Source organism: Rattus norvegicus, chromosome 1 (genome assembly GCF_036323735.1).
Source record: "Rattus norvegicus strain BN/NHsdMcwi chromosome 1, GRCr8, whole genome shotgun sequence".
Classification (NCBI taxonomy): Eukaryota; Metazoa; Chordata; class Mammalia; order Rodentia; family Muridae; genus Rattus; species Rattus norvegicus.
In genome coordinates this window covers 111,781,824-111,806,498 of record NC_086019.1, presented here as the reverse complement: position 1 = coordinate 111,806,498, position 24,675 = coordinate 111,781,824, and the positions used below count along the sequence as shown (strand labels likewise).

Sequence of the window (24,675 nt, the reverse complement as noted above, 5' to 3'; positions counted from 1 at the left end):
CAAAGGAGGGTGTGCTATGTAAATATGCTCCAAGCAGTCTCTGCCCTGAAATCTATTACTCTCCATCATAAGCAAGATATGTGCTTATGAAGTAGTTGTTTCATGATTGGCAGCTGATATTCTGGATCCTACACTTAGTTAAAATAGATACATTGTATTACATTAGGAAAGCTATGAATTGTGAAATCAAGGGAAGGACTCTGATGCATTCAACATTTTAAAGCCTAGAATAATTTGATGATAATGGCATCTTGAAACATTTTCCAGTTATAGGAAGTGTCTTTCAAAAGTATTTGAATTTCCTATTATTTCTGTTTCTTCTGAAAAGTAAGATTTAGCAAATTTCTCCATGGAGTGAAATATTCACTATGATTAGTCACTGATAAAGAACACAGAGTAAAAACAGCATCCACAGTATAGCTGAATATCATTTCCTTCTATAGATTTTCTCATGACTCCCAATTTTAGACAACCCGTATACTTCTGTTTTTCTGCGTGTCCCAGCACAAAAACAAAGCACAAATATCCCGTTTAAATGAAAATATTTTTCTGATGCCTCAAGTATCTTTCTGTGGACTCAGAAAAACAATAGAATCAGGTTAGGAGTATTGACTTAGTGATTAAGAGCATTGGACATTGTTCTAGGAGATCTAGATTTTGTTTCCAGCACTCATAAAATGGCTCATAATTGCCTCTAAATTCATGTATTTCCAAGGCACTTGTAAATGACTTTCTGACCTCTGTAGCCCCTAGACACACACACACACACACACACACACACACACACACACACACACACTCAGACAAAATATTTCTGATAGAAAAAAGAAAAATGTTAACAATAAATTTAATATCCTGACTTCAAAATATGCTACTGCTATGATAGCACAAAGCATGTGGGAGTAAATAACAATCTGAGTTGAGGGAAAGCCATATGAGAGAGAATCCACTGTGTGTGTTGCAGCAAGGTTACAAAGGTATCCTGGCAGTCAGAAGGCAAGGAATACCACAGAGTAACACATTAAAATAAACCTCACACAAGGGGATTTACTGGGAGGGAAAAACCCAGAGGGAAGTATGGAAAGAATATCTTGTGTCTGTATGGATGAGACACCTGTCAATAAAAATCTGATGGCCTATAGCTTAGGCAGAAAATAGGAGGTGGGGCTTCCAGGAGGCAGAAAGGATTCTGGGAGAGTGCCAGTTGGAAGATTCTCTTGGGAAGATGTGACAACATGCACACATGGTACTGGAGCACATGTAAGCAGCCACATGGCAGAATGTAGATTTGAATAAATGGCTTAATTTTGTAATGATATAGTCGAAGATGAGTCTAGCTATATGGCAAGATATTTGTAAATATGTTTTGAGTTTGAATCTCACTCCTGGAAACATGGGGCTGGGAGGAAAACCACAATTAACTTCTACAGGGGTAACTGCCTCTGCTTAGATGAGAAACAGCAGACAACTGAGTAGAAGAGAGGGATGTATACCTGTTCTTGGGGTGGGGACAAAGCTTTTCAGGGTGGAGATTTGGGAGATTTGACTTGGGCTGCTCTGTAGGATGGAGTGGAAATGGGGAGGGCTGAGGATGGCCAGTGGGCAGTTAGAGGGTTCTGTGTGTGGAATCTGGCAGTTGGAAATGCTCAGGGGAGGGGCTTAGCCACTCCTGTGCCTCATGGAATTTACAAGCATATCTGACACTCCTTGGGTGGCCAAAAACCAGGAACTAGAAACCCCAAATACTTGCTAATAGCAATCCTACAGATATAAAAATAAATTAATAGAAACAAGTAGCTATTATTGCTTCTTATGATATTCTGTTATACTCATAGTTCAGTGCCTTATTCAACCATCAGAAAAGGCTTCTCCTGCAGCTGAGGGTAACAAATGCAGAGACACACAGCCAATCATTATGCAGGCAGAGAGACAGACAGACAGACAGACAGATACACACACACACACACAGAGCAATATGGAAAAACACATACAGAGAGAAAAGAGACAGAGACAGAGACAGAAAGACAGAGACAGAGAGACAGCACAACTCTAAATGGGATATACATTAAATAGTCCTTTTCAGAGCTCAGAAGTAGAAAATGAAGCAGAGATAGTATTACCAGTGGAGAGATTAGGCATAAGGAGAACAAAGCCCTCTAAGTTCACTGATTAGAGTTTATATGTACACATGGACATTGAAACAGCAACCATATGGCCTACAGGGGTCTGTAAAGAGGTCCTCCACAAACATAGGTTTTAATTTAATGTTTTTAGAGGTCTCCAGAATGTGTAAAAAATGTGTCTGACATTCTTGTGTCTTAAGATCTTTTTCTTCTGTTGGTTTGCCAAGTCCTAATTTATTGTAATGACTTTCTGTTTGGCAGCCTAAGTTTCATTATCAAATTCAATATAAAGATTAATGAAGAGAACCCTCTTCACTAAATTGTCCTCTGACTTGCAAACTTTGTGCATTTATTGCCCCATAACAAACAGACAAACCAACATCTCAACATCGTGTATATTCTATGAGGGCTGGAGACTTCAGTGACTAAAAGCATACATTGCTCTTGCAGAAGAGGTGACTTCAGTTTCTAGGTGAACAACAGCTGCCTCACAATTGTGAAAGTGGAAGGTTCCCGAAAAGCAACATCTGAGTTTGTCTTCTGAGCTCCACATCTACATTCTGTGCACACATCTACCCATTGTTTGGGTGACATTTCTTACTTTGTATGAAGGTGTGTCTTTGTATTTTCAATTGTTAATCATGTACTGGCAAAGAGCTAAGTGATGGCAGGATTTTGATATTGTCATTTCTTTGACACATCACTGGGTTTCAGATTTGTAAATTTCATCCTTACCCACTAGCTCAAACATGAATGTCATTCCCTGAAAGTAAATGAAGGAAGGGATATTTTGGCACAGTCTTACTGCTGACAGATAATAGTAAATATCAGATAGCCAATAGCTCGGGCAGAAATCACTGGGGTTTACCTGGGCAGGAGAGGGACCGAAGGGACAAAAGCAGATACAGGAGCATGATAGGAGGCAGAAGATAGGGAACAGAGCTGTAAGCAGTTAGTGAGAACCCATGGAGAGACAGGTTGTTGCACAAGTTGAGGTAAGTTTAAATGAACTAGTTGAGAGTCTGTCCTAGCAAAATGTATACAGCTTTGGCCTACACAGAAGTCTCTGATTCATTAATACTGTAAGCTGATCTGTGAAAAGCCCTGCTTGCACCCATGCTCACAACAATGCCCAACTCCAAAAGGGGATGTGATGCAGCTTCTCTGGGTAAAGGGAGGAATGAGCTGAGAAGCAGACACTTTCAGCCTTTTCCTCCAGAGAGAATCCAGAGAAGCATCCATCCCTCTTGTAAAGACCATGGACTGTCCTACTTCCCAAGTGCAGCCCAGCTTCCTCACGTCTCTCTCTTGCTAGAATGTATTTGAGCTGTGGTAAAAAGTTTCCAGGGCAACAGTAGATCCCCTGACAAAAAAAAACCTCTTTGCTTTATTCTGGTTTTCTGTAAGCATAGAAGCAGGGGAGGCACATACATAGCTAAGCACACATGTATGAATGCTCTCACCAACAAGTGTATGTTCACACTCAAGGCCCTCACCTGTATACATGCTCATATCTCACACATGTGGAGACCCCTTCTGTGGGATAAAGGTGCATTTATAAACACGTTTCAACAGGCTCTTTTATAACTCTGTGACCATTTCCTCTACTGTGCACTCGTTTGTTAGAGAAAATGCTCCTTATCCCCATGGAACTAGGCCTGGGTGTCAGTTCATGATAACTGTGGATCTATGGCTTCCTACTTTTCCTGGACTTCTGTCATAATGTGAGGGAACCAAACAACTGTCCAATCATGTTCTCTCTTTCAGATATTCCTGGATCAAGAAGCGAAGGGCCTGAATTACCAACTACACAACCAATGTGGTGGCCAGTGGTACAGCTGGCTACTGTCAAGTAACCCATGTCGCAGATGGAGGTGGATGCATGGGGCTCCCACAGGGCAGGCAGGGGAGAAGCATTTAACAAGAAGCGACATGCATGCCACTTCCCTCAATCAGCCTCGAATCTCTGTATCATCAGGTGGCTCCAGTCAGTCTGTAAAGAACTTCATTCCTCTGCTCCCTCTAAATCTCCCTTGAGGATTGAAAGGTAAGGGGCCAGAGAGAGTAAGCCATTAATCCTGGGCTATGAGCAATAAGAATTTCTTTAGCTACTTGTGCCTTTCCCTGCCTGTGTAGTATCTCTTAGCTTCTGGCTTCTATAGTGATGATTTGTGGATTTGGTACTCCAGAATTTGAGCATCCTAGATCACCAACTCTGGCTTAAACAGAGCACCACTATTGCTGTCACTCAAAGCTCTGTGAATGTTAGGCAGGAAAAGCATGTAACTAGTCTGCCTTATGTACATATTCTACCTCAAACTCTGTAAGACTAAATGTCTATTAAGAAATGTCTCTATGCCTCACATCTCTTAGATTTCTAATATCACTTCCTATGCTACTAGGAAAATGTCATCATCAGGAGGAACAGAAACAGCTCCATGGTCACCTGTGTTATGGAAAGCACCTGAGTGGTTCTTTGTACGTGTTGATGGAATAGCACCAACATATCAGTAGGTGACTCCCCTCTCTCTAGAATGGCTTTATTTGAAACAAGGTCTCACTATGTAATGCAGACAGGCTAGAAGTCATGCTACTTTCCTGCCTCCATGCCAAGTAGCAGGACTTCTGATGTAAGCCCGCATACCCATAAAACATTTGCTTTTGTCTTCTGGATGAGTTACCTAATTACCTTGAGCCTCAGTGAAAAGGAAACAAAAGATATTAGCAACATTTTACTTAAAACTTCAGGGACCCCAGGACATATGTTTCTTCCTCATTGGTGAATTTCCTCATGCCATGTACCTGAGACACTGTTTAAATTTGATATTTAACTCAGACTAGAACATATGTACATAAAGTTTATCCCAGTCAGACTAAACTCCCAGAGAAAATCCTGAGGAGTCTGTGCTCAGGACAATAAACAATACCAAGATGGGCAAGGTTTCCTATCTTCTATTTTCTCCTTCAGGTTGGCAACTTGCAGCTCTAAGGTCTCCCTAGAAACTTCACTCAGTACTCACAATGTGAGTGCAATTGTTCTCTGTGTGGTGCAAGTCAGGGAGAACTGGTTGCTGAGGAGAAAGTCCATACACACTTGGGTAAAACATTCCATGTTCTCCATCTCTTCCTACCTTAGATACAGTCATATTAAACTTCCACTAGAACTCCAAACTCAACACTTCTCCATGGCTTCACTGGCAAAGGCCCCACCACACATTCCTTGAGGGATCTGCCTCAAAACTGAGGAAACCTATGGAGACTCATGAAGAGATACTAGGTTATAGAATCCCATGTTTATAGATTTCCATTTTTCTTGCTTTTTTATAAGACACTTGAGTGTTTGGTCTACATGTAGATATAGGTATTCCGGATGACACCTGAGGTCACCAGAGGTAATTAGATCTCCTAGAACTAGAGGACAGACCTTTGTCAGCCAAAATATGGGTGCTGAGAACTAATATGATCCCCAAATTGAGTGACAGTCTCTTTGGCACTAAGCCTTGTCTGGAGCTTTATGCACTGTCTTTAAAGGAAGTGGTGCTCTGAGGAGCATGGGAAGTCAGAATGCTTTGTTTCCTCCTCTTCCTTAGATCTATGAACTTGTATAAGTGATGACCTGGCCCCTCAGCCTTGCCTTTTACTGATAGAGTCAACTCACTTAAAACTCTGCATACCTGGACCATGTCAGTCTGGGTTTTGGCTTGTGTCTCTGTCTACATGTAGTGCCAGCTGTGATATTAAAAGATAATAACCTTTGTGTTCACTTAGACCAGACAAGTATGCTGCAGAGGAGAACACAATATGGAAGGATGTATTGGGAAAAATTGAAAAAAAATTGTGTTTCTGGGACAGGTGTGGACTGGAATGTGAGCATTGCAAAGAGGACACTTACAGATTCACATCCTGCACTGATCAATCTAGAGACATCCAAGGGGCCATGGTAAGAAAACTGTGCCCTATAGTGATGGAATGATCATCAGTATGGTTTCCATGTATGATCCATTTGCTGAGTGTGGACTTGAGGAAAAGGTGAGAGCCCATTATTCTCAGGCAGTAATGATTCATGAGCCTCTGACTGTACTTGAGGATCCAGTAGGAATCATTAGCTACACAAGATACTCATTCCTGCCTTGTTTATTTCACTTCTTCTAGGCAGCCTTGGACTAATATTTCAGTTTATAACCTAAAGTTCAGTATTGCCTCCTGCTTTGCACCATCTTAGGCCTTGTCCTAGTCAACGGGTTAATTTAGGAGGCTGGATGTCCAGGCAACTGAACCAGTAAATTGCATGCAGTCAGGCACTCTTAACAGGATTCAGTGCCCAAGCTGAACACCATGAGTCTTAAGTAAAAGGGAGGATCCATGAGGAGAGAACACTTCAAGCTACTTTCAGCATCTATTTATCATGAATGAAAAATTCAGTCCCATGTATGAGAAACCTATGTATTTATATTCAGGAAAGCCTGACGCTCCCTAAATAGTATAGACTATAATATAGGCTAGTACAGTTTCTCTTGGTTACATATCGGAAGTGGGTGGCAAGACCCTATTGTTAAAGACACCACCATTTGATCTTGGCACAGAGAGAAATAGTTGAAACTTACTGACAAACTTAAGCCCTGCTGCCTAGATTTCTCTGTGTAGGGTGGTGTTATGCAGAGCTCTGGGAGGAAACAGTCAGAGTTCTGACCAGCAGTGGATTTGCTATACTGTAATGCTCACCTGTTAGGGAGGTTTGCCTACAGATACAATCATGGCACTGTTCCTATAATAGTAACCAACACATTCTGGTTGAGTTTTTGGCCATTTAACAGAGTGGAATGCATATCTGATCTGGGACTCTAAATCCGGTCTTAAGCACTCGCACTGGTCCTAAACAGACCACAAGAGAACATACTACTCTCATTTTGGTCATGTCAAACTGCCTTCTAAGTAAGTTTGTGTCCCTAGATTAATGCTGCTTTTCCTGTCACTCAGAGAAAATCCCTTTGTATGGGGATTTGTTAATTCATAGACTTATTTACTTCTCAAGTTGTTCAGGGAAAATGTTGAGTTTTCGGCCCCAAATGAGAGGTTTATATCATACAGACACACACGAACTTCACCAGTCAGGGGGCATGGTGTAACATGAAACAAAAACAGTAAAGGGTTTAGCAGGAGTGCTATGGAACCTCTGTTTCAGACGGCCATTACAATCATAAAAGCCCGGCAACTGTGATTACATCTATTACATCTTCGCAAAGTGAAGTCATTTCAGTATTCCACCATGCATAGGATGGAAGCTCCTTCTCCAGCCTTAGTAGAAGAATTATTGATAGCAACTGTTTGGGAGTATAAGGAGTCCTTTTTCTTAAGGGATATAGGGATTTGGAATTTGCTCAGGATCTATAGGATGTGAAAAACAAGACTTGCAAGATACCTTGATTATACACAGCAGGTTTAGGCCACTTGGCTTCCAGGGACAAGGCCTTTGCCACTTACCCTTACAAGCAGAGTAGAAACACAGTGAACACACATGAACACACATAAACACACACACAGACACACACAGACACACACAGACACACACACAAAACACACACACAAACACAAACACACACACATACAGAGAGAGAGAGAGAGAGAGAGAGAGAGAGAGAGAGAGAGAGAGAGAATAAATGTACATTTTAACGAGACATGACAGTAGGTGACATTTTTCTCTTTTTAGAATTGGGGTTTCAGATGGGCTTGGCAGAGCACCCAAGAAAACAGGGAGGAGCAAATGTGATCAGGATACATTGTAGACTCTGTTCACATGGATATGGGTTAGCATAGGTTTATTTACTCCTCAAGTGTTGAGAGCAAATGTTGAGTCAATGTCAAAAGATAAATTTTAAGTTTTAGAAACATAGTGATAAAAAAGTCTTTAATCTTAGCACCTGGGATGTAGGAGTAAGATGTCTTTCTCTCAGTTTTATGTCAGCCTAGGCTAGTGACTCTCAGGACAGACACTACTTTACCATGAGATCCAGTCACAATCAAAAACAAGGGAGACAGAAAAGTGGGAAATGATAGAGAACAGGAGTAAATAAGAACCTAGACAAGGTTGTCGCCCAGCAACTGCAAATCGTAATTGCTTCCAATCACACCTCTCCTTTAACATGCTTAGGGGACACCTGATCTGAGACAAGACTCAATAGCTTGGCACAACAGTTAACTGTACTGTTCAATTAAAATAGCATCTTAAAAAATTATAAATCTGTTTGAAAATATACTTATATAAATGAGAGATTCAGTGCAATTTATGGGAATTATCAATGTGTTCTGAGTAGCTTCACTTGTACACAGGGTCAAAGAGAGAAGCATTGAAGGGAATGGTTATCCATCAACAGGTCATGACTTCACTGTCAACAGGTCCTCACTTTAATCTGTCACCAACATTGAATTTCTCCTGTCATTCCTTGTTCAGGACAGTTTGTTCATGTAGGTACATTACTCTTTCTAGGCCAGACAGACATTACTGTTGTATTATGTTTTTTGTGGCCACACTGGTCAGTCTGGAGTATGGCCATCAGGACAATTTGTTAGCAGGACTGGGCAAACTGGAGTTGCTGACATAGTATGTGAAGAATGGAGGAAGTCTTCGTGACCCTATTTATATGATATAAATGTGACAACTTCCATAGGGCTGTAGTCATCTCCACTGTTGTTCCAGGGCTTGAGAGGTGGTCACTTTGTTCCAAATATTATTTCACAAATATGATGTACTGCAGATTTGATATGCAGTGACCATTCAAGTTCAATGCTCACCACTTCAATGGTATAAGCCTCAAACAGGATCCTCAAGGGTTCTTCTGGGAGCCCAGCCGAAACACCCATTGCATTCATATTGCTGATTGAAACCTAGTAACTGACAAAATGAAAAACACAGTAATATTGAATCAGCTACAGGATTCCATACCTTGTCTGTTACATTTTTTCCTCATGTTACTGGGTATAGAATTCAGGGCCTCAAGCATGCTGCTCCCACACTCTGACCCTGAGGAACACCCAAGTCCTACTTGCTTTATCATCTCCAGAGAGTATTAGTATACCCAGATATCAGGTTAAAGGGAGAGAAAGGATCAGCACCCCCAGAGACAGTGAATGACCAGATTTCAAATATGAGAAAATTTATGTTCACTGACATGTTTCCTAAATATTTGGTTATTATGGATTTTTATGAAGGTGAGTGATGAGGGTGAACTGCCAGATGGGTAAGAAAAAAATGATAAACCCAATCAGTACTATGTCCTGACTGAGAACATGGCTTTGATATCTTGTACATAGACACATACACAAAAGAGACCTGTGTCCTGTTTGTGGGAATGGAACTCCCTCCTTGGACAATAGGATATTTCTTTTAATCCAAGAGGTGTCAGTGTGAAAATTCCAATTCTGAAATGAGAAAAAGCAGGTTTTTAAGACACACAGCTATGCCTCCAAGACCAAGTTTCCTCTCTTTCTCTCCTCTATCTTTCTCTCCTCTTTCCTTGCCTCTCTCACTATTTCATTCCTCCTTCCTTTTCTCCCCATTGTTTCCTTAGATCTCTCTGCTCTTTCTCTTTCACCATCTCTTCTCCTCTCTCCCCTCTTGCCATATCTCCTCTCATGTTCTCTAGAGAGTGCTTCTCTCCTCTTTTAAAACTTGTGGACTTCCTTCTCCTCCTATTGCTATTCATCATTGTCATCATTGTCCTCCACTGAGACATTGTTATCCCTGTCATAGTATTAATCTCCTTCCTCTTATTTTTTGTCCTTTCTTTTCTTTGATGTCTCAGCTTCCTTTTGTTATTTATTTATTTATTCATTCAATCATTCATTCATTTATTTTCCTTATCTCTTCCTCCTCCTCTTCCTCCTTCTCCTCCCCCTTTTCTATCTCCTCCTCTCTCTTCTACATGTCCCTCTCTCACCCTGCTATGTATACATTGGGCTCTGTCTGTCTCACACTCCCTGGATCTCTTTCTTACACATTAACTAACCTAAGTGGGCAGAGGAACTCTCTAGTAGAAATGACTATCAAGTAGAATCTAGCAATGAATTTGGTCTGTTTTAATCAATCAGTGTTAGGAATAAAGGACAAAATTCTAAATCCAGGGTCATCTTGATCCTGTAGCACATTAAATGTACAAAAAATTATTATAAAAGGATGAAGGATGATTTATTGCTTGCCCAACACTACCTCTGCTGAGGAATTCAGTATAACACGGCATTGGGAATGAAAAGACACGAAACTCTGACAGAGTGTTTCCTGTGGAATTTCTTCAATATCTGCCTCTTGAGGTCACTTCTTGAGAGGTGGTCTTAGAAAACCAGCAGTGGTGTCATCGTATCCTTCAAGAGCAGCTGGTGATCACTAGAATAGGCACCTTAAAGGAAGGCTTTTATAGCAATCAGTTAAGGTATTATGTACAAAGACGGTTTTTAAAACAGTTTTAAGGTATTGATGATTTGGTTCTTGTACCTTCCAGACCAGAATCCCACATACTTACTGTTTGTACTTGGGGGCACACACAACAGCTATGGATTCAGGGAGCACCTTTTGGTATCCAAAATGTTCATGTAGACCTACATTTGATAAAAAGGCTGGCTGGGTCGTATGGGTCTGAGAAGACAAAAGAAGTCAGGATTTCTAAGTAAGACCAGTCAGCTATGCTTAATCCAGCATATAAGGGTAACCCAAGGAACATTAACTGTTTTCTCCTATAATTTCCAAAATCATTCCATGCAAACACATATCATGTGGAGAAGGAAGAGGGAACCAACTGCTTTGTCCTCCTACCACAAATTTCAATATTGACTGAGTTTTTCTCACTTACTCTCTTAGTTAGCATTTTCATTCTTTTGAAGCAATAGCATGACCAAGGCAACTCATAAAGGTCATGATTTAATTGGAGCTAGCTTTTTATCCTGAGGTTCATTGTATACCATCAGAGTTGAAACATGACAGCATCCAGGCAACTGTGACACTGGATGAAAGAGTTCTACCTCTTATTTGAAAAGCACACAGGCATCAAGGAGGGTCTCAAAGCTCACACCCAATATGACACACTTCCTCCAACAAGGCCATACTCCCTAATAGTGCCACTGCCTGGGCCAGGAATGTTCAAGCCAATATAGTTACTTTTAGGTTGCTGCTTTCTGAGGACAAGATGCTTTTATTCATCCATGCCTCGTTAAACCTGATATCTAGACAGTAATCATTTCAAGTTATGTCATTCAGAATTTATCCCACCTCTGCTTACCTTCTGTGAATGGCAGACTGAGTTCTTCTTCAACAATATTTCTGATAATTGCTTCAAACATTGGTTCAACAATATCTCTGGGTCTTCAGCTATCAACCTTCACTCCTGCCTCTGAGACCCATGGGATTTCTCCCTATATGAATAGGGGACACTTCTGTCCTTTTGATGTGGTACTGTACTACTGTCACACAATCACACTATACCTCTTTCCTATCTTTCCCTTCCCCTCTTCACTGAGTCACCAGATGTAAAAACACATCAGGCAACTGCTTGCATGAGTGAGGATGAATCTTGCAGATGGTAAGCCATGCAACCCAGTTGTGAAAGTTACGTATGTACCCATTACACTTGAAGCACTGTTAGCGTGGAAGAGGGGCACATATAAAATGTGAACTCTAAAGAAATCAGGGAAGAGATAGTGAGAGCAAGAAGGGGTTTGATCTCAGAGGAAAAATTTGAGAAATTTGCAGCAGGCTCCTGGCAGGTTCTTGTTTCTTCCTCTTAAGTTTTATGCACATAAATGCTTCCTCCATGAGCCATTAAACAACCCTGTTCATGTATATACACTAACAAGTAAACTATAGTTGAAAACCTCGAGCATTTGAAAAACAAAAGTGAAGTCAAAGAAAAATTGGAAAAAATAAAACAAAAAAACAAATTATGTCCAAACCATTTCACAGTCTGCAGTCTGTTAACCCATTCCCAAAGAGCATCCTCTGCACTTCAAATTGTCATAGAATCTAGGGCCTCGATACAAGCCTTAGTATGACATTCATGGCAGACTCCACAATGCCACATACACGTCATCATGTGACCTTTTGATTCAAGGCACACTATTAAGGTTAGTTCTCGTTGGCAATAAATGTCTCCACCCAGCATTCTCACCCTACTGAATGCTAGGGTTCCAGGAGGAGCCCTGCTTTTTAACACTTTGTTCACGTTTGCAGTCTTTGCCCTCCATGGCTTACAACTCATGAATCCAATATCCTCAGAACTCCTGTAGGAGATTTGGATGCGCTTCCTGCTTGAGCCTGTCCCTAGGTCCCATCCTAAACTCCTTCTTCCAATATCACTGGAGTGTGGCTTCTGTGAACCTCATCCCGTTCTACTGCAGCCTTCTTGCTCTTCCATTCCCACTCTGTTCCCTTCTACCCTTATTAGACCTCCTCCTCAGGTGCCAGGGAAATGTTTCTCTTGAGCACATGTCAGCTCTCCCCATTTACCTAGGTTCTTGAGTCACCATCACATATAAGTGTCCCAGTTTCCTCTCCTGGCTTCCCACTACATCCTCCCAATGTCAATGTCTAACATCTCACAGATGCTTTAAATTCCACACTCTAAGACTGAAGCCTATGTCCAAACTGAGTCCTCTACTAAAAACCTGACTCATGTTTCTGAGAACATCATTCCATGAGCCTAATTGAAAGCCTTTCCTGTCACAGACTCCTCAACCTCTATGCTAATACCCTAGATCTCTGAAATCCCCCAAACTCTACCCTCCCCACCACACAGCTTATTACCCCTTCATCATCAGTCCATGGTATCAACTCCCAAACATTACTTGACCTCTTCCCAAACAGCCTTGCAACTCCTTCATTTTAAGTTCTCGGAGTAGCCCAAAAAATTTATCCTGTATTCAAAATCGTCACTATTTCCTGCTCATACCAGACAATGGGTGGTATGGTTCTCATGAGTGATTTCAGCACATGTCAGGCATTCTTTTCAAATAAATCACAAATCCCAGCCAACAGAAATGTTCACTGATACAGGAGCACAGTGTTTCTCTCTCAAACACTTTCTAACACTTTGTCCTTCCCCATGAAATTTTTGTTCCCCTCTACCCAAGTCATAATAAGTCACAGTAAGTGTTACAGTTCTTCCTCTGCTAACCACACTGATCTATATTTCTTGCCTGAAGAATATTTGTTTCATGTGACTTGGTATGCATTATTTGTGTAATCTACCTTTTCTGGCCCTAGACACAAAACACCAAATTTCAATTGGGCATAATATGTTATTGAGTTAGGAATAGCAGTAAGAATTTACACAACCAGGTTAAAGATTGTGAAGTCGTAGGAGATGGCCTTCCCAAGGTCTGCCTAGAAGTATATGTGTTCTCACAAAGCCTACAAATAAACCACCTGATTTGGGCTTATACATGTCACATTGCAAAAAGTGCTGCATGTTTTGTGACCTCCAGTCTTTGAAAATGAGAAAACCCTTCAAAGCACTCTCAAGGGAGTCACTGTTTTCCCTAGAAAATCAACAGAAGTGTGCTGGGTAGGTGCAAACACTTGAATACCTTGCATGTAGAAGCTCTTTGGGTATGCACAAAGTACTTCTTCACAAATACAAAACACACTTATCTGAAAAAAGTTCCTTGCTTATTTAAGTTTCATTTCTGTATCTTTTAGGTTTATGATCTGTATATATTGTTGTCGTACATCTTGGCAATCTACTATTCTCATCGCAGACTCACGTGGAGTTGGAAGTTTGAAGAATTACTTCAAGTAAGATGTAAAATAAGAAGAGCTGTAAATGTACTAGGAAATGCTCCATTGACTCCAACTGCACACTCTTGACCGTGGTCAGAGATGATCTGGAATGGAATGACTCAGTGCAGAGCAAGATTTAGGCAGGATGTTTCTAAGAGACAGAGAAGAGGAAGCCTCAGTGATTGAGGTCCATTTGCTTACAGGAATCCAGCCTAATGTAAGAAGCCACAGTTCTTCTTGTATGAAGAAGAGCTTCTTCTCATTTTGAGAATAACTGTAATCTCAGCCTCTTTTCTGGAATGGAATTATGTTAGTCACGTGATAATCTTCTCCAACCTGCCAAGAGATAACAAATTCTGACAATTCTTGGAGGTCTCAGACCCCCTCATAACACTCATGAACCCCAGTCCACACCAGGGTATTAATTTCAGTGTTTTTTTTCTCCCTTTGGTGTTTTAAGACCTTGGATGCTCTTGTCCTTTGCTGAGGTACAGTATAAAGGAACAGATGTTGAGTAGAACCTGAGATGTCCGTCTTGACACCTCCTGCACCTATGCTCTTCCCTCTATCAGCCTGCAGGTCTGCTTAGGAGTCCTGAGGTGGTGAGATGATTACATTCCAAAGCTTACCAGGGTAGGTTCCCAGACCAGGACCCCAAAGCAACTGAATACTCCATTTCTTTTTACAACTTATAACAAGACTTTCCCCTGCCTTATGCCTGGCTGTCTGTCTCTCTGCTTTTCAGTCTGCATTCTTTTCTTTAAGGCAATATAGCACTCTGACTGTGAATCTGATTTTAACTTTTAGGAAGCCTCCAGCCTCAGTATGCCAGTGACTGGAATTACTTGCACTAGCCCCAACTAGAATGAAAATTTCTAACTATAGCATTGACCCAAATTATTGAATTTAAAGGATTCTGAGAAGCAACCAAATACAAAGTCATCAAATTCAAGGTGGACAGGCTTTGTCATTCATAGCTCCTTTTAGGGTCTCATAAGTATGGATAGATTTTCCCTGAGAGTCATGGAAAGGCAAGGGGGAAGAAAGAGCCTCGATAAGAAGTGTTTATGTTTTTACCAGGCATCCACACAACACCCTGCATTTCTCAATTCCTTTCTTGATATTCTTTCTTGCTGAGGTGAGGATAATCCTGAGGGAGGACCACCAGGTCCAGGCCACTCCTTGTCTTAACTGTAATCCAAAAGAGAAAAAAGGCTGAGGTGACATGGCCTGGTGTCTCTGAGCAGAACTCAGCCTGGCAGCATGGGTGGGAAATGCAAAGTCATTGGGATTCTCTCCTTCAGCCCCTTCCCATAATGGGCAGGTAGTTTTTTTCTCCAAACTCTGGATCCTTGTGTCTGGGTCATGTGGCCATGTATTTTATTGTCAGCTTGAGAAGATGGAGCAATATTTCTGGATACAACTGTTACCTGATTGTAAAATTTCTCTGTATGTGCACAGACTCATTGGACAAAGTCCTCTCTTTACTCTGGTGAGCACCATAAGTCTCCTGGAAGCTAAACAATCAGATAAAAGGAAAACTTTTGCTTTGTCTCTCCTGGCACAGACATGGCTTCTCTGTTCTTAGTTCATATCTCCAGATTTGTAGCTTCTATACTCTGAGGTCTGGACTTGTGTTGTCCTATGTACTCCTGAGTGTTGCTTTAAACCTAGACTCACCCAAGTGACTTTCAAGGTCTGTGACTTCCAGACATAGATTGAGCCAAACTAGGGCTATTCGATAGCACCCACCTAGAAGAAAGCCTGCTGGAAGAATGTTCAATCATAAGGAGCATTTTCCAAAGAGCTGAGAGGCTGTATGAAACCCTGCCATGTATTAAGAGGTTGCATATAAGACAACTATATACACAGAGTCTTATGCCAAGGTCAGACAGCCACAGTCTGTCAGCACTCATGCAATATTGTATGGCTAAGGGAGACCGTTTGTGGCCTTAGAAACTCAGGGCAATCTCAGAAATTTCTTTACACTTAGCTCGCAGATACATTGAGAAATATTGCTCTGTCTGTACAAGCCAACAACAAGACAGTCAAGTTGGCAAGACAAAAATAGACAGTATTCATCACATGCGATTCTGACCATAGGAAAATAAGTGGATTCATGGAAGCAGAAACCTGAGGACATGGCAGAGATTCAATATTCTCCGTGGGGCTCAGTGCTCCAGACTTCAGACCCCTGGCCAGCACCTCTACCTTATCTTACTGGTGAGCTTCAGTCTCACTCCTGTGTGGCTAACTCAGATGTAGTGGAACCACTTCTATACAAGGCTTGTCCAAGTCAGAAATCTGTGGTGACTCAAACTTGATACCAGTTTCTGCAGCCTCCTTAGCTGATGCTGATGTTGGGGGTGCTTCATCACAGGCTTCCTTTCCTGAAGACACTACAGGTAGGCTGAAATTTCTTGTTAATGAAGATGGCTGAGCTTCCTGCGATGGTAATGGTGGTGCAGGGCCCACTTCCCCACATTTGTTTCTTTCAACATAGATTTGTATAAAAATAAAATAAGACCATTTAGAAAACCATGCCCTAAGCAGGATTTCCATTATGTCCTACCAGAAGGCTGCCTTCTGGGCTAGTTCCTTTTGTTTATTTTTCTGCAGGAAGGCAAAAGGATTTGAGTCAATACTGCAACTCTTGGAAGAGAAGTCTTGTTAGTATAGACATGAACCAAGTGTAGTTCTGTTCAAGTCTGACATTTCAGTCTAGGGACTGTATTCCTTGTGTGGCAGAAAACCCCTACTTCCTCCTTACTCATATCTGTATATCTGTCTTCAGTAAAGCTGGGTCTCAGTTTTCCTAGTACCACATTCCATTGTGTGTGTGTGCATGTGTGTGTGTCCACACACGTGTGCACACCGTGGTACTCAAGTGCATGTAGAGCTCTTTCATAGAATCATGCACTTCACTAAAGCAGCACAAGACAGTCCTAGGAACAGACAAAGTAGTTTACACTCAATCTTGTCGCCTTGCTCCTCCTCACGGACCTTTTGCCACTTAACTTTTATATTCTTCCCTTGATTCCTTAGAATGTTCTTCTTCAGCTCCTCTGCCCTCTCAAAAACTTTTTATATAGTCTGCAATACAATACCAAAATGGAGAATCAGCACAGTTCTAATGCCAGAAAAGAGACAAAGAATACAAGTTGGGAGAGGCAGTATTATGTCGCGCATGACTTGAACTTCATTCCCTCCCAGTCCCTCCTCTGTACTGAACTCCTGAGGCAGCATTTCCTCCCCTTCCACACACTGTCAGCATCTGTGGCTTTTCTATATGCAGCCATGAACTGCTCTGGAGATGTTTGATCAGGCACATAGAGAATAAAGAGCCACCTTGATGACCTTTGCTCTTCTACCACTGACAGCATACTTTCGATAGTTCTGTTCCTTGGATAGGTTTTCCACATAGAGTCTAAAGGAATAGAGCAGAGTAACAAGGCTATGCAGAGAAATTCAAATGTCTAAATGAGGCCTTGAGGAAATTTGGCCTCTGTATGCACGGTTTTAGATGCTCCTGGAGTTTGAAAAGGCACACCCTGTAATCCCACATCCAATACCATTTCTGTACCTGGAGAGAGACGTATACCTAGTCTTCCACTAAACTGGCACATTCAGCGAACATAGCATAGCTAGACTGACATAGTACATGTTTGACATCTAAGTACTAAGAAGAGACCATGTAGACCCACAGAGCCTTGAGGAAACAGGTTCTACTCCCTAACTTCAAACTAAAAATCAAAGACTGTGGTCTCTGTCTTCCATTCGCAATCATGATTTGAATTTTGGCACACACAGCACCTCTGGATATTGCTTAGCTGATGTGCACCACCTCACCTCACAGATCATTATGTAATGAGAGGAGACACTGAGGTACTTAGTGCTGGAGTCACTGGGGGTACTTAGTGCTGTGGGCATCTAGTCAGATGCTGCACCTAAGGATGTTGTTAAACTGCTTCAACCCTCATATCTGTCCAAGATTCAAAAAAGATTCTCATCCCTGTCAAAAACTCTACTTACGAAGAGCCTATGACCAGAAACTCAGTATGGAAAGCTGATGTTTTGGAGGACATATGAGTCCCTAGGAAGAGAGATTTGTTTTTGGAACAGGGAAGAAATGAAGGGAGATTACTATGATCTTAAGAGAATGCCTGCAATTTACTGAAAACCACCAGAGCACAACAAAGAGAACCCCAGTTCTAGGAGTTGAACAACCTCAGAGTCATGTACATCTCCATATGTTCTATTTGACCAAACTCAGGGCCATTCATGCTTGGTGTGACATTTTCTTTTATTCTTTTATTCAAAAGCTAAGGATCCTTGTCAGTGAGGCTATATGGGTTATTTCCTGATGACAGCTCTCCAATTTATTATTTCTTCTTCTTACCCAATATAATGAACAATTTCAGGGACCCAAGCCATGCTTAATCACACTGACACCAGGTGGTCCACCATCCTCTGGTGAATGTGTAGCTACAGGAAGGCCTACCTCTCCCCCATATAACTCAGTAAATTTGGTCACCCATCAGAGACAATCCTGTATCTGTCTGAGAATAGATTTGGAAGTCTAGATACTCACCAGTTCAGATACACCCTGCTTTCCTGGCACCTTTTCTTCCCTTGTGAGCTGTAGTATGTGTGTACAAGGCTAAAGAAGTAATTGTGCTATTAATGAAATTCCTTATTTATATTACCACCTTTGGTCTTCATGTGTTTGGATTTCGAGGAAAAGCATGTGTGTGCATTGCCAGAAATCTGATTAAAAGTTGACTCCCTTGAGTTCCATAGCTATCAGCAAAGTAGAGAATCTATATAGAAAAGCAGGATGAGCAAGGAAAGTGTCCCAGGAAAGGAGACAGAAACTGTAGGTTTCTCACGTGAGAAATTTATGATAGAGCACAAAGGCTGATTTAACTTGTCCACATTTATCCTGGTTGGCTGCCATTTTGAAGAGGTTTTTCCTCAGCCTCATGTAAGTAGCCAAGGAAAAATTGTTGATTTCAGTGTTCTGCCCAAGAGCACTTAAGATTTGGAAATGGTCTTGGGGAAGGAGAGTGACATCATGGTGCCTACATATATTCTAAGACATATAAGACAGGAAGACGTCAAAACCCATCTTCTACCATGCTGCCATTCCAGCTCTCTAGCACACACACACACACACACACACACACACACACACACACACACACACACACACACACATACATTAGTCTAAAGACAGAAAAAAGACACTGAGGTTTTAAATGTCCTTCATATAATTTCATGCATATCATCTTTATTTGTAACTGTATTGAGACTTACCACATTTGTTGCTCCAGCAGAGAAAGGTCCTTTATTACATAGACTCTGTTGTTCTGAGTGCCTAGGTATCACAAGGTTCCCTCCTGTCACAAGATAAGATAAACAAGCAATTAGGAAAGGAGATCCTTTGCCTCTCTAAGAATGATTGTTAGTTTATGTTAATGTACGTGTTGCTAAAGTAATGCCCATTTTGCCTAATTGAATCTCCATTAAAAATTCCTATAGAAAAAAAGCAATGGCTTAAGCCTATTTTTTAATCAAATTTTAAATTTGTCACTGGGCAATGCAGGTTGTGGCTACCATCCTGCTTCACTCACTGAACTGCAGGCATAAAAGCCTGGACCTCCATGGCCCCCCAAGTGCTCAGGTAGCATGTCTGAACAAGCATTCCTGGCAGTCATACTACTTTTAGAAATTTTTTCTGGGGGACCATAGCAGGGAATACTGTCCCTAGGTCCTAGACATGACACCCAGTCCCATTGCTCTGTTCTGAAGGTTCCATTCTAACAATAAACCCCAGGTCCATGAGGGTTATACTCTCATTCCTGAGTAGGACACAGCTGCCTGCCCAGGCAGGTCAGCAAGGACAACCCTGTTCATGGAAGTTTGGCAGATTTGGCAGCAGCTTTTCCTTACTTCCCAACACTGCCTTTGAACAGTGTTAAAATTCAGATGCTAATGTGGAAGCTGGCTGTAAGCTGGGTGCCTCAGTAAGGAATCTTGGATCTAAGGGCTCCTGTGTTCACCTCAAGTCTCTTGTCTGGTACTCTGGACGACCTCTCATGGATGACCTGGGTGTTTTCTCTACACTGTGCTCTCCTAAACACTCAGCCACCAAATGAGACCAGACAGCAGCTTGTTAGTTACTATGGAATGTGAAGATCCAGTTATGAAAGAGGAAATGCTCTGTCCAGAATCATAAGCTCAGATATCTCAGGGCCAAAACTGATGCTAGGCCACCAGATTCTAGTTCAGTACTTTTCCTCATGCTTACACCCTGTCTGACTTTCTCAAAATATATGGGAAAATTCAAGGAAAGAATGTTTAAATGTCAGACTTTGTGAGGTGTGTAATATGAAAACAGTTTTAAGAATCAGATAGTTAAGGACACTGTCAGATTTTATGAACAAAAACCCACATGTGTTGGACTAGTTTTGTCCTCATCATAAGGACCCCACGATGATTCAGGTGTGCACTGGCTAGGAGGTAGACTAATATCATAAAGCTGTACTGGTTGCCCTAGCTCAAGAATTCCTGGGTAGGGGGGACTCAGATAAATTAGAGATGTACAACTGAGTCTTACTGAATTCCTGTCTTTGCTTTGTAGTCTCATAATTCCTTATGGTTATGATTATTGAACTGTGTCTTGTGAAGTAAATGACTATGAAGCTTGGAAATCAGCTTTAGCTTGATGTCCAATCCCACAGAGACTAGTTCACCATGATTTCCCTAGTTCATGTCCTTTCTGAAAGTCAGAGGGAAAGTAAGCCCCAGCACAATCTCAGCCCTTTGGGACATGTCACCAACATGTGCTCAGAAAGAACTGTATTTTTTTCAGTAATTTTGACTTCACAGCCAGAACTGGCCTGTAATTCATAATTTATCTTAAGGTTCAATGAACCAGCGCCAGTCCTTCTGTCTCAGCCACTTGGATACTGGAGTTTTACCATTGAGTCCAGAGACTGCACTAAGAATTGGTACTACTGTGTATTCATCCAATGATCATTTTCAAAATTGTCAAGCATCACCAGTGTTCAGGGACTAAGAACACCAAATTTAAACACCAAGGGTGTTTTCCTGATAAGCTGGTCCTGCTAGTCATGCCCTGTCCCAGCCTCAGATCCTTCCTGGTCTATTGGTCTATTGACTTATATGTCCATTAAGTCCTTCTCTATTTGCCAAATACTAAGCAATTTCTATCCCTCGTGTCTTTTTATATTTATTTTTTAATATCATTTGGCTGACTTTGGGATTCTATACTGAGCTTCCTGTGTTTCATGCTTAACACCTCCATGTTCTATGTTCTCCTTTCATCTATTCTTCTATAATCTCTCCTCCCCAACCCCTGCACCATATTTTTAAATTTTCTTCAGGATCTCCAGGCACAGTTGGTCTGGTCTTTTGATAAATGGCCCCTAGCTTGCCTTCTCAAGAACATTAGGTTTTTTTACTGTCCTGTGAATCCACCCTTCTATCTTAGTGGTCTTTAGACAGAAGATTCCTGATACCCCGAAATTTAATTTTAAATTTTATTGGTTTCATTTTATTTCTCAGTAATCGTCTTATACGCCCAGACTGGCTCTAAAGTTACTTTCCAACAGAAACTCTTCTGTTCTCCTTGGATTTCACGGCTCTGGTTTCCAAGGGCTGGCATTACAGATGAATGTCACCATATCCTAGCTAATCACATTTGGGGTTTGTTTGTAATGTCAGTCAAGGATGTGAGGTTATCTGTAAGCCATTTACTAAAACTTGGTGTGGCATCCTGCTCCATCAATAAGGTACCCATCTTTAACCCAGTGTGTAGCACCAGGGAGAGCACAATTGTTCCTGTGCCCTTGACTATAACAAACTATCCTCTGTCAGGGAAAGAAGACCTTCTTCTATCAGATACTTTCAGAGAACACAAATGTGCAACAATGGAGGAGAAAGGTACATCTACCCAGTTGGCAAAGTCTAGTCAATTTTAGCTGCTGATTGAGCAGTGGCAGATGTCTTATTGAAACTCCTCACCTCAACATTACTCTTGAATAACCCCAACTGTGAAGTACTATTGCGGAAAAGTCTGTGGAGGCTGTCAACAGAAGAGAAGCATCTTGGCCTTCGGTTCTCATGTGTCTATATCCAGTTATCTCTCTGCATCAGTTGAATTAGTCCCATAAACCATTTGGGGGGCTGAAAACCCATCTTTAAATTTTGTTTCCTAAAGCCTTAGGCATGCCTCTTTAGTACTATGACACTCTATTTTAGATGTCTCTAACACCATAGGAAAAGATGCTACAATCATATGGCCTGCTATATGAACAACTTTGCTATCTAAATTGTAGGGAAATCACCTTATCTCTTAATTTTTCTACCCATTTTGAGACAGGCTAGATTAGTCACTTAGTCATATACTCCATATTTGCTATATTTGACAAGCTATTATTGGAAAATATATACAGTTTGAACTAGTTAAATCAATTTTCTACTTTGCATAGCTTACTTTGTTGGAAATTAGAATTCCTAATCATATATGAAATTGAAGATGAAGAGAAGAAACCCTGCGTGGTGAGACCTGATTTTTAATTTGTCTCTCAGAAGGTGAAGCAGGTAGATCAACCCAAGTTTGAGACTGTCTTGGCAGGATAGTGGGACTGTGTCTCAAAGCTAATGACAGCAAAGCCAAGTGAAATAATTAAAGGGAAGAGGCCATGATTAAATGTTGAAGTTACATGTCTGTGGAAAGGTCTTGGTGTCTGAGATGCTGGCCTCAGAAGCTGCATTCCCTTGCAGATGGACACCATGTCATTATGGAAGGGAAACACAATAAGAAACTGATACTAAATGCCTTCCTCAACTGCTCCCTATCAGCATCCAGTGGCTTCTTCATCTTCAGATATTTTTGCATCTTCAGGATTAGCCCATGTACAGCCATGGTTGCTTGTTTCTCTCTCATATATTCTTCATTTTTTATTTTATTCTCAGTCTTCTTTTTTCATTTGTCACCATATGCTCAAACAATGACTTTTGAAAGGGCACATCATAACACTTTAAACATTACATGTCAATGATCTGAGATTTAGTCTTGAATTTCAGTAGGAAGTACATTTCTCAACAGTCATTCACAAAACAGATTAGACAGTACTTTGGACCAACTGCCTTTTTAATCAAAGACACGTGAGTACTTCATTGCTTGTTGACATTTCCGTGACCTGAGTATGTGTTATTCCTGACACCATTACCCCATTGCCATCATGTTCATAATCAGCCTGAAGCTACATGCTTTCCAGAAGCAGTCTGTTCTGTACAGCTACTCAGAAAATTAATCTGTCTATGACAAGTCTGCCTTGCTAAGGGTAATGTCAGCATAGGTATTTTTCCCAAGAAGAGTGTAAGAACAGAGGCTTTCAGAGGCTGATTCTTTAAAGCAAGTAAATATACATACAATTTAAGAGTCAAATGCAGTAAATTTCATTTTCCCCATATTCAAAGGAACAGTAAAGTCATTAATTGAATGTCTGTTATATTGCCTAACAATGTTCATTATTTTCCTCATTGCTATGGAAAAGTGCATGATAAACTCAACTTAAGCATGGAAGGTTTGTTTCCTCATAATCTGAGGGTATAGTCTAGCATGGACAAGAGAAGTCAGCATGGCAGGCAGGAGTGTGAATCAGCTGGTCACATGGTACCCACAGTAAGGAAGCAGAGAGAGAAAGAGAAATTGTTGTGCTCAGATATCTTTCAATTGTTTATTTAGTCAGGACCTTAGCCCATGAGATGACATCATCTATATTTAGGGTAGGTTTTCTCACGTCAATTAAGCTAATCTATGATTTTCCTTATAGGCTGTGTACTGGCTTTTCCCCTAGCTGATTCTAGATCCTTTCAAGTTGACAGTCAATATGAATCATCAGAAATAGTGACCAGACTAAAATTTCCAAATATTGTATTGGAAACATGCAATAATTTTATGGGATTTTTTCAAATAAACCTAAGAATTTAAAAAGATCATAAGTTCAGTTGTCTTGGAACAGACAAAGCCTTGTACCTGAATGTTCAGATAAAAATAAAATATGATAACAGTTAATCTGTCCTTTGTGCAGATAATTTGATCATGGTTACATATTTTAGTTCTATGAGTAAGAGTAGAAGGAATTGGATAATGAACAAAGTATTTGTGTTGCAAGGCAAATATTCTCTTAATGAATCATTACCAGTTTTTTTGTCTTTTTGTAGAATGTATTGAGTACCTAATCAGGAATCCATTATTGTGTTCTGGCACTTTCCATTTTGGCAATGTGGTTTAATGGCTCCTTATGGCTTGTTAAACCATGAAATGTATTCTGACATAGCAAAAACATTCGTCTGTAGACATTGGAGCACATATCTCTATTCAACACTTTATTTTACATGATTAAACCACACACCCACCACCAAAGTCTACCAAGGAGATGAGAATCACAAGTCTCTGACAAGACACAGAGATATGATTGTGAGGGTGTGAGGTGTGTCTGCCTGAACAAGAAACTCCAGAGAAGAATCAGCTGGAGGGATTACCTCAATACTACAACCAAAGACAAAAACCTTCTTATAGTATTGTTTACACAAGAGTGGAAATGGTTTCTTCACCGAGAATTTAACATTCATGTTGGAAATTGTAATAAGATTTCTAAAACCCAGTGAGATCATTTTCCCTCAAAGGAAATACAATGTATAAGGCAGTTACTTATTTAATAGTTATATGTTTTAATATTGGAATAGTTGTGACAA

The 24,675-nt window shown here is 40.8% G+C and overlaps 1 protein-coding gene across 13 annotated transcripts; it reads left to right on the top strand.

Annotated features, from left to right (window-relative positions):
- Positions 1-1,181: 1,181 nt before the first annotated feature.
- On the top strand, positions 1,182-23,992 carry LOC102552387 (uncharacterized). Of its 13 annotated transcripts, XM_039100984.2 has the most exons (7): positions 1,273-2,735; positions 3,891-3,997; positions 4,102-4,170; positions 4,526-4,633; positions 5,892-6,063; positions 13,804-13,899; positions 15,988-23,992. In XM_039100984.2, exons 1-7 carry the CDS (start codon positions 2,730-2,732, stop codon positions 16,147-16,149), a joined length of 720 nt encoding a protein of 239 aa, XP_038956912.1. In that variant the 5' UTR covers positions 1,273-2,729; the 3' UTR covers positions 16,150-23,992. The 13 variants fall into 13 exon arrangements, 4 of the variants coding, with proteins under 4 accessions (XP_038956913.1, XP_038956909.1, XP_038956912.1 ...); XM_039100985.2 differs by lacking the exon at positions 1,273-2,735 and adding an exon at positions 1,182-1,260 and having other exon boundaries at positions 3,891-4,170; positions 5,976-6,063; XM_039100981.2 differs by lacking the exon at positions 1,273-2,735 and adding an exon at positions 1,182-1,260 and having other exon boundaries at positions 3,891-4,170.
- Positions 23,993-24,675: the final 683 nt, after the last annotated feature.